At 52.1% G+C, this 10,657-nt stretch overlaps 1 protein-coding gene across 1 annotated transcript in view; it reads right to left on the bottom strand.

Annotated features, from left to right (window-relative positions):
• The window catches only part of MACROD1 (mono-ADP ribosylhydrolase 1), a gene marked incomplete at its 5' end in the record, with an annotated part of 163,070 nt that extends 152,419 nt beyond the window's left edge, over positions 1-10,651 (bottom strand). The window contains one exon of the mRNA XM_004713644.1: positions 10,543-10,651. Within this exon, the coding sequence (XP_004713701.1) occupies positions 10,543-10,651 (109 nt within the window). The remainder of the gene's footprint in view (positions 1-10,542) is intronic.
• Positions 10,652-10,657: the final 6 nt, after the last annotated feature.

Below are 10,657 nucleotides of genomic sequence, written 5' to 3'. Positions count from 1 at the left end.
GAAGGATACAGCACTGGCACACACCTCCCCTGATTTTAAATCGTGCCGTATCTCCTGCTCTGTTTCAGGGACGGCTTTTGGTCTGTGTGCAGGTGCCAAGAGAGCACAACTAAGTGTTCTGGAACTCCCATTCTCCACAACCTTGCCCACAGCTTGTGCATGATCCACACAGTCGAGTGCCTTTAGATAGTCCGAGAAACACACGGAAACTTCTTTCTGGTAGTCTCTGCGTTCAGCCAGGATCCATCCGGCGTTAGCAATGATAACCTCACCCCACAGCCCCGTTTGAATTTCTGGCAGTGCCCTGTCCACGTCCTGTGGCAACCATCCTAAAAAGTAACTTCAGCAACATTTTACTTGCAGGTAATATTCGCAATCTTGTTCGATATCACCTGCATTCTACCGGATGACTTCTCCCAAGGGAGAGCTCTGCAAGCCTGCCTTCCAAGTAGATGTGTGTGTGTGTGTGTGTGTGTGTGTGTGTGTGTGTGTTAGTCCGGGTTGACCAGAGAAACAAATTCATAGACACTTATCTGTAATACAGAACTTTATATCAAAGAGTAATCGTATATTAAGAAAACGTCCCAGCCCAGTACAGATCAAGTCCATAAGTCCGATATTAGCCCATCTGTCCGATACCAATCTATAATTTCCTTTTCAGACTCGCGCAACACATGCAAGGACGCCGAATGTAGAAGACCACAGGCCGGTGGGAGGGAAGTCTTGTGGATGCAGCGGTGGTGGAAGCATCTCAGTGCTGGCGTGGGTCTCCACGTGGCTCCTCCAGCTCCAGGGCTCTGGTTCCATCAGGGGTCTCCATGTGGCTTGCCAGCAGGAAGACAAGCAGAGTCTCTGAGTGCATCTGGCCTCTAGTCAGGAAGACAGGAGTTCCCAAAATCCTCAGGAGAAGGCCACGCCCACACAGAGGCCTCATTGGCTGACCTAATTGATAGACTAGACTCCACCCCTTCACAAGTTGACAGATTATGTAACTGCCACAACATGAGCCCTCCGGCACAGCATCCACACGTTGAAACATCTGGATTGGTGTTCCGCCAGTCCCCGGAACCGAGTTTGTCACCAGTGTCTTCAGTGCCGCCTGGACTTTTTCTTCCAGGACTGAGAGATTGGCGGCGGAGGCGCAGAAGGAGATGAGGCTTCGTCAGGAACAAGAGGTTAGGAAAGATGTTATTGAGGCAGCAAAAGAACTCCCGGGAGGGAAAGGAAGGCAGAGAGAGGGACAGGGGCTCGAGACCCAACGAGTTAGATCAGGGGACGAGTTAGAGAGGCGGTGGGAGTTGTATAGGGTCTGAGCTAAGGAAGTATATGTTAACGGAAGGGAGAATCTTTATTACTTTATTCTTGCAGCTGCAGGACCTTCAGTCAGGGAGGTCATCTTGTTTGCAGACCTGCTCTTTGAAGTGCTGGGGGAATGGGCCTGGGAAGGTAGCTAGCTTCCTGGGGGCTGGGGCAGGAATTGCATAGTTCAATAGGTCATCCATCGTTCTGAGAAGCAGGGGATGGGGGCTGTGAAGTTTTATCTTCCTGAGGAGCCAGAAAGGAGGTGGGGGGCTGCCCAGTTCGGACCCACCTGGCCCAAACAAGGACCATGGGTCCTAGATCATGTGCTGCCTCCGGTATCTTCCATCCGATGAGATCCACACGTCTTGTCACCATGCATATTGATCTCAGGTATCGCCAACGAGGAAGTCATTGTTCTGTAAGAATTCTACCCTCCTCCCCCCAAAAAAGAATTCTACCCTGTGAGCTCCACCAAGACCATATTTTCCAACTGCTAAGCCTTCTTTGTTCCCAGCTTTCCAATTACGATCAGCGGTGATTAACAACAGATCTTGATCGCACATTTGATTCTCCTCAGACCGCAGAAGCTGGCAAAAATCGTCAACATCTTCTGGCATGAATGGTTGGTGCATGGCCTTGGATAATAGTCTTATTGATGATCGTTCTTGTAGGCATATGGACATTCCTCCTATCCCTGACAGGGCTGTACGTCAGGGTAGATCCTCAAATGTTCTTTTGAGGGTGAATGGGATGCCTTGTCTGTTCCCAGCAGCGTGAACCATTCGATCGTCTGACTCAGAACGGCCAATGGCAGTCCATTTCGGCTCATCGACGTCTAGGATATGATCGTGAGGCATTCCGTATCTTTTGGACAACTTCCGATTTTCCTTGGTTCACACATTCCGGTCTGATTATTCATGGACGACTGCTGCCATTTCTGTTCATTTTCAGTTGTGCCAATCAGCGAACGAAGGCCCCCAAAGCGCTATTCCATCCTTGTCATTAAAGTCTTTTTTCCCCTCAAGTTTTAAAAATACTTTTCTTGAGCTATAATTACCATGTCATACAATCGAGTAGTTCCGTCGTACCAGGGTTTGTGCATTCGTCACCACACTCAACTTTGAAACATCTGCTCCATTTGGTACCCATTTGTGGCAGTTACATAATCTGCTGTCCACTCGTGGGGGTGGGGTCTAGCCTGTCAATCAGGCCATAGCCAGTGAGGCCTCCGTTTGGGCATGGCCTTCTGAGGATTCTGGGAACTACTGTGCTCCTCACCAGAGGCCGGATACAGAGACACTCTGCCTGTCTTCCTGCTGACAAGCCACATGAGCTACGCGGATGGAGCCAGAGCCCTGGAGCTGGAGGTGCCACGTGGAGACCCACACCAGCGCTGAGATGGTTCTACCACAGCTGGATCCACAAGACTTCCCACCCACTGGCCTGTGATCTTCCTGCATTCGGCGTCATTGCATGTGTTGTATGAGTCTGAAGAGGACTTTATAGATTGGTATCAGACATGTGGGCTAATATTGGACTTACGGACTTGATCTGGACTGGGCTGGGATGTTTCCTCACTAATCAATTGCTCTTGTATGTAAAGCTCTTTCTTATACATGTATGCGTGTCTATGGATTTCTTTTTCTCATCTAACCGGACTCGCACAGGCACCCATTGCTGTTGACTCCTGATGTTCCCCACCTCTACTTCCATGCCCCCATATTATTTTTTCTGAACCATTTTTATTAGGAGCTAATCCAGATATCCTATCATTCCGTAGTTGGATCAAAGTCACGCAGTATTACACAATTCCTACCACAATCAGTTTCGAAACATTCTCTTCCTTCTTGAACTCCTTGATATCAGCTCCCCTCCCACCTCCTCCCTTATTGCGAAATGGGTGGAGGCTCGCAGAGCAGATCAGTTGTCCATTCAATAATCCATACCCATCTTGTTTCACGCCATCGACGGCAATCCTCACCAAGTGACCTCCTTCATCCCACTTGCTCTGTTTCCCGTTTCCATCCCGCCTCCTTTCGGAATCCTTCTGAACTTTGTCTCGGGGAACTACTGCCCTTCGGCTCCTGAGGCATTGATTGCGCTAATATGCATATGCTCTCTCCTGTTGCTGTTCTCGGAGCCTGGTGGCGCAGTGGTTACACAGCGGGCTGCTGGCCACAAGGTCAGCAGTTTGAAGCCACTGCAGTTCTGCACAAGACAGACGTGCTTTCTACTCCCACACAAGACAGACGTGCTTTCTACTCCCACATAGAAGTCCAGTCTCAGGAACTCAGAGAGGCAGTCCTACCCTGTCCTAGAGAGTGATGTGATGCTACACCTGTCTATTGTTTGGCTGAAAACGGAGCCTTGGGGGTGAGTTCAAGTCCGACCTGAAGGGTGACCAAGGGCCACAATCTTGGGAGCTTCTATGCAGTCAGTAAGCCCGTTGTTTCTGATTTTGAGTTTGTTCCATATTTTCCTCCAAGGTCCACTGTACTTCGAGGGGGAAGCACTTCCCTGGTAGTATGAGGGGACTCGGAAAAGGTTCATGGCAAAACAGAGTTGAAAGATAATGGGCCCCCCAACTACCAGGACCCCAATTTTGCCTTGCAGACCTGGTTAGACCAGATGATGCACAGCGGTACAGCTGGGAATTGGAAACGCAGGGAATCTAGGACAGATGAACCTCTCAGGACCAGGGGTGACAGTGGCGATACCAGGAGGGAAAGGGGGTGTAGAAAGGGGGAATTGATCACAGAGAGCTACATATAACCTCCTCTCTGGGGGACGGGCAGCAGAGGGGTGGGTGAAGGGAGACGCCGGACAGTGTAATATAAGATACAATAATAACTTATAAATTATCAAGGGTGCATGGGGGAGAGGGGAGGAGGACGGGAGGGGGAGGGGGAAAAAGGAAAATGAGCTGATTCCGGGAACCCAAGAGGAAAGCGAATTTTGGGAATAATGAGGGCAACAAATGTATAGATGTGCTTTACACAGTTGATCTATGTATTGTGATGAATTGTATGAGCCCCAATAAATTGATTTTAAAAAAAAAAGAAGAAAGATAATGGGGTGTTTCCATGAACTTCGTGGCAGTCCCTCTTATTTCGACGCTTTCCGTTCTCGGGGGCTCATCTTCCGGCTCACGATCAGATAATGTTCCTCTGCTTTTTATTCAGTTTCCCTTGCCAATTTTTTTTTCCACAGGTGGGTCACCAGGTCCTTCTTTTTCATCCTTCTTAGTCTGAAAGCTCGGCTAAGTGATGCTCACCACAGGTAATCCTGCTGGTACTTGAAACACGCAGGCACCACCCCGTTACGGCAAACCGACCAATAGGAGTGGTGGTTCAACGGAATATTACATAGCACTGAAAAAGAGCACGCTGTTGAGCCATCTAATAACATAGCTAAATCCCACCGGTATGGGACAAAAGAAGCAGGCACACGATATGCTTCCCGTTTCTATGAAGTCCAAAAAGAGATAAGATGAATAAAGCCGTGATTGTCTCCAGGAGGGTTTGATTGGAAAGAAACTCAAGAGAGTCTTCCAGAGCAGGAGTCGGCAAAGCTTTCCGACGGAAGAGCTCCTCTGTCCCTCACAACCATTTCAGACGTATCCGAGAGCCGTCACTGTAGTTTGACGAAAACATGAAATCACCATTATCTAAATAATAGCCAATAAATTTTTTTATCCTTTAAATTTTTAATACATTTTTAATAAGTGACCATTTAGTTTTCATTTTCAGTATTGCCTCAGGGCCACAAGCACATACCCCAAGAACTGTGCGGGGCTCGAGGGCCACAGCTGGTGGACCCTGGCTCTGGAGTCAGCAATATGACCGTGCAGTACATTAATAACATATTAGATGACAGTCTACTGATCAGAGAGTATGGCTGCCCCGTTGGATAGTTTTGTAAAAGCTTGCTAACGGGGGAAATGAGGGGCTCGTAACGGTAAGTCCGAGAATGAAGAAAATGTTCTGGAACTGCTGGTGGAGATGAGGGTACAACTCTTCGGGACGCGACTGAACGATTGCATTGTACGACATGTGAATTATATGCCAATAAAACTGTTGGCGGGGAAACACAAAGCTCACTGAACGTATCCAGATAAGGTCCGTGCACGTGATCACTCGATGTGTAACAATACAACTCAGCTCAAAGTGTAAATTTCATCGCACTTAAAAGGAAAAGCTACAAAAAGACTGAGCCGATGAGAGGCAGAGTCCAGCTATGGCAGCCCCCCTGCCCCCCGCCCCGGTCCCCCCCAGAATGTCAACAGTGTGAGAAACGCAGCAGAGTTTCGAATTCAGGTGGATGCTAGACTTCCGGACGCCATGCAGCCTTAATAACCCCCTGAAACTACTGCCCCGAGGCCACCTCTCCGCCTGACCGACGACCCCTGTGAAAGGGTGGCAGGTGGGGGTGGCATTTGTGGAACGTTGTGGCACGTTGGGCACTGACGAAAGACGACAGAAGAAGGAGCGGAGCGTTTGAATTGTGCCGGACAAGGTCCTGGACGCAGCAGCACCCTGCCTCGAGGAAGCACAACCAGACTGCTCCCAGTGGCCAGGATGGCGCCACCTCGTCTCACGGCCCGGGGACACGTCGGCAAGAGAGGCGGTTCGAGAAGAAAGAAAGTGATTTGAAAATGATGGCGGCTGTCCGTAAAGTGTACAATTTAGGCTCGATCTAACTGAATTATAGATGGCTATATGATCTGTAAGCGCTCCCAATAAAATGATTGGAGAAAAAGAAACGAAAACCCTATATACCCTGTTTCCCCGAAAATAAGACAGTGTCTAATAGTAATGTTTGCTCCCAAAGATGCGCTAGGTCTTATTTTCAGGGATGTCTTATTGTTCCATGAAGAAGAATACGGTACACATTTATTGTGTATAGTTTTATTAAAAGAGACCTTGTACTTCCTGTCTGCTCCGGCTGCGCTGCGGCCAACAGTGAGCTGCACAGCGGCGCCTGGCACTACAGTCCAGAGTCCAGAGTTATGGTAACTTGGGGGGGGGGCTTATTTTCAGGGAGGGATGCCTTCTATTTCAGCAAGAGGCAAAACTGTGAGTAGGTCTTATTTTCGGGGGATGTCTTACCTTCGGGCAAACAGGGTAGCAGCGGTTCTCAACCTGTGGGTGGAGACTCCTTTGGGGGTCGAACGACCCTCTCACAGGGGTCGCCCGATTCATCACAGTAGCAAAATGACAGTGATGACGTAGCAATGAAAATGATTTGATGGTTGGGGGGGTCACCACCGCATAAGGAACTGTATGAAAGGGTCGCGGCCTGAGGAAGGTGGAGAACCCCTGGGTCCGATGAGTCAGAATCGCCAAAAAAAGAGAGACCCGATGCTCGGTCAAGTTGAGGGGCCACGGCGAACAAGAGGAAGACTAGAGAAGATGGGTGGACACAGGGACCTTGACCAGGGGCTCAGACACAAGAACCATGTGAGGATGGCGAGGAGCGGGCGGGTGAGGGTGTTTCGTGCACCCGGGGTCACTAGGAGTCGGAACAGACTAGACGGCGCCTAGCACCACCCCACCAGAGATCACACACTGACAACAGCGTCTGAGGAGCCCGTGAGTCCGTGTGAGTCCATGTGACGGGGAGAACGATTCAGAAAAGGACAGCGAGGGAGATGGGAGGCACACCTCAAAGAAGGTGACAAATATCGCTGAACGACGCACGCCGCACCTGTGAAACCAGTGTCTGCTTTGCTGCACATAAAAGGCCCTGGTGGGACGGCGGGTTAAGCCTTGGCCTGCTAACTGAAAGGTCAGCGGTTCGAATCTACCAGTTACTCCTGCGGAGAAAGAGGACGCAGTCTGCTCCCGTAAAAATGTGCAGCCTGGGAAACGCTCCGAAGTTGCTCCCTGTCCTGTGGAGTCACTGTGGTTCAGGATGAACTCAATGGCAGTGGGTTTGGATTATTCACCCACCAGGTATATATTTTCAACAAAAACAAATTTAAAAAAACTGTTTTTAAAATATATATTCTCAACTAATTATTTTTAAGGCTTTCCTTCAAAAGGTTGAGCCTAATTTCCCTCCCCTTGAACATGGACTGGACTTTCCAATGGAGTTCTGGATTCTAAAGCCCGAACATAAGGAGCCCGGGTGGGGTGGTGGTTACACCTTGGGCTGTGATCCACGTGGTCAGCAGTTCAAAACCACCAGCAGCTCCCCAGAGAGAAAGACAGGGCTTTCTACTCCCAGGAACAAAGCGGGCTGCTGTGGTGGGAGGACACTCAAGCAGCCCTGTGGAGAGGCTTCCGTGTCGAGGAACTCGGCCACCTTGCAATCAGCTGACCTGGGAGCCCCAGAGCCAGAACCGGCTCACGCAGAACCAACTCCTCTCCTGGATTCCCGGGTGGGCCTCGGCAACGGTGTGATCATTCAGGAATCATGGCTGCTTTGAGCTGCTGCGTTTTGAGGCAGTGCGTTACACAACAATGGATAACTACAACTAAAACAGCTGTGGGCGTGCCCCACCATCTGAAGCCTGCCGGGGCACGTCCCACCTCCAGCTGGCATTAGCTAGCATGGGTCTAATCTAGTCAGGGGGTGGGGGAGGCGGGGACTGGAGCTGGCCTCGGCTGGATTGCCTGGCGCAACCCTGTTCCCTGGGCTTGGCTGGGCCTGGCTGGGCCGACTGGCAGTGACTCAGGAAAGCACCGAATGCCATTTCCCACAGTCCTCCCCTGCGGCCTGCCCTGACCCCTCAATACAGGCAGCCCCACCTGCAGCTCTGGATGGCTTGCTGTTTCCATTTTCTCATAGGACTGACCTCTCTCTCTCTCTCTCTCTCTCTCACGGCCAGTGAGTCCATTTCAAATCATAGGGACCCTCTAGGGCAAGGTAGAACGCGCCTGTGGGTTTCTGAGACTGGAACTACTTACAGGAGTAGAAAACCCTGGCTTATTCCCGGGAATCGGGTGGTGGCTTAGAACTGCTGACCTCGCTGCTCGCAGTTAGCAGTCTGACCCACCACCACTATGCCACCCAAGGCTCCTCGACCTCTGCCTGGCAGTGTCTGATTTCTGTGACCACAGTTTATCTTGCTCCTCCCCCCGGACTACAAGCCCTGCTTGTCTGGCACTGGGCTAAATCCTCCATCGGGGACATCTGATCAAAGTGGGCGGATGGAATGAAGTGATAGCAGTCTCAGCTCTCAGCGACGTGGCTGTAGCCTGGTAATTCTGGACACAGGCCACCCCACGAGACTGGCTGTTCTCCGTGATAAAGGATGGGGGCAGGGGCAGCGGTGATTCAGTTGTAGAATCCACGTAGGAGACCCAGGTTCGATCTCTGGCCCAAGCCACTTCATGAGCACCCACCTCCCGTGCATCAGATGAGGGGTGCATGTTACTATGATTCTAAAGAGGTTTCAGGGGAGCCTCCAGACTAAGACAATGAGGAAGAAAGGCCTGGGAATCTTATACTTCTGAAAATCAGCCAATGAAAATTCTATGAACCACAGTCTTCCGATACACAACTCATTGTGGGATGGAGCAGAAACACAACAGTTTTGTTCTGCTGCTCATTGGGCCACCAGGTGTGCGGGACCCCACCCCACAGTGGCTGACAACAACAAGGAACGGAGTTAAAACCCTATTACCAAGCCCACCGCCACCCACTCAATTCTGACTCGTAGAACTGCCCCTTTGGGTTTCCAAAGCTGTAGATCTTTCCAGAGCAGAAAGCCTAATCTTTCTGCCGAGGGGGAGGAGGAGGAGGAGGAGAAGGAGGAGGGCCTTGCAGACAGGTTTGGTAGTCAAACACGGAGCCCATCACCACTCACAGGGTTTCCAAACCAAAACTAAACCCACTGCCGAAAATTCAGTCAATTCTGATGCCAAGTGACCCTATAGGGCAGGGGGGAGCTGGCCCTGCAGGTTCCTGAAACTAACTCTTTATGGGAGTAGAAAAATCTCAGCTTTCTCATGCTGAGCTGCTGGTGGTTCCAAAATGCCAACCCTGAGGACCAGGGCCCAATGCATAACCACTAAGCTATTAGGCTCCTAAGAGCAGAGGGGAGTTGAATTCTAGAAGTAGTAGCAGATGGAGAACAAGGGTCTGGGCCTTTCTCTTCCCACCACCCTGGGTCACTGTCCCCTGAGGGAGAAAGCAGAGCTCCCTGTGGGGACCGTGGCTCCCCGCTGTCAGGGGTCTCTGCCAGCCTTGGCCTGCTTGTTCATGAAAAGAAGAGCCTCTTCTGCCAGCACATTTCAAGCCCCCGGAGCCGGCGGCGGCGAGGCTCAAGGCCGAGGCGAATGTCCCCTGGAGCTTCCCCTCCCTCCTCAACCACTGCCTGACACCAGAGCTGAGCCAGGCTGCAGGCTCCACTGGCCGCACCTACTCCTCCAGGCAGGCCCAGCCAATGAGCTGCCTGCCCTGCCCTTTTGAAAGGGGAGCCAGCCGGGAAGAACCTCAGAAAAGGCCGGGAGCATGCTCGGAAGGGCAGAAGTAACCAGCCACCCAACCAGGCTCTTTGGCTTGGGGCCCTCCTGTCCCAGCGGGACTCCGGGCCCAGGAGCAGGAGTAGGTCCTATGGATTCAGAAACTTCCTAGGGGGTGGTGTAACCGTTCTCAGGGCAGGAGGGCCCTGGCGCCTCCTCCTCGGCTCTGTGTCCACCAGGAATGGGACAGACTGTTCGCATGGCAGGCTGCCAGAGGGGAGGACGAAAGGCCACCTGCCCGGAGAGGCGGGCTAGGGAGGAGGCGGCGTGTGGGCAGGCCCCTCCACAGGACGGGCTAGCTTCGCCCCGGCTATTCCCTGCGGAAAATGCCACCAGTTGAGAAAACCACTTGACAAACTTCAGGATCCCAATCTGGCCTCTGCCACAAACTACATGACCTTGGGCAAATCAAGTCCAGCACTGGACCTCAGTTTCCTTCCTGGGCCATGGTGTAGGTGCTAGGTCCTGGATGACCTCTGGCATAGGGGCTGTGACCCCCCCCCCTTCCAGTGGGAGAAGGAGTGGCCCTCACAGTGGCCCTGCCCTGGAGGCCTGGACCTGCCTGGTCTGGGTGACTGAGTTGGGCACATGGGAGTGTGGCTTGTACTTGGGGGTCCACATCTGGTAGGTAGGGCCTCAACTTCCCCAGGTCTGTTTAGTGGTTGGTGTCTAGTGGTAGTGGCTGTTGGGCGGGTGCTGTCCGGCCCGGGGGAGCCCAGGCCGGGCGGACCTCAACCCCAGTTCCCGCGCCCCTCACCCTCACACTTACATTTTGCCTCCTTCCAGTCGGTGGAGGTGCTCAGGTCTACCTTCGCCGCCATGGCCTGGGGGGCCCAGGTGCGCACCCCGGCTCTCCGGCCCACGGCCGCCGCCCCCCACGCCCC

Source organism: Echinops telfairi, unplaced genomic scaffold, assembly GCF_000313985.2.
Source record: "Echinops telfairi isolate 266 unplaced genomic scaffold, ASM31398v2 ScPeMD7_7417;HRSCAF=8455, whole genome shotgun sequence".
NCBI classification, from domain to species: domain Eukaryota; kingdom Metazoa; phylum Chordata; class Mammalia; order Afrosoricida; family Tenrecidae; genus Echinops; species Echinops telfairi.
The sequence above is the reverse complement of the archived record's forward strand: the minus strand, read 5'-3'. Positions and strand labels throughout refer to the sequence as shown.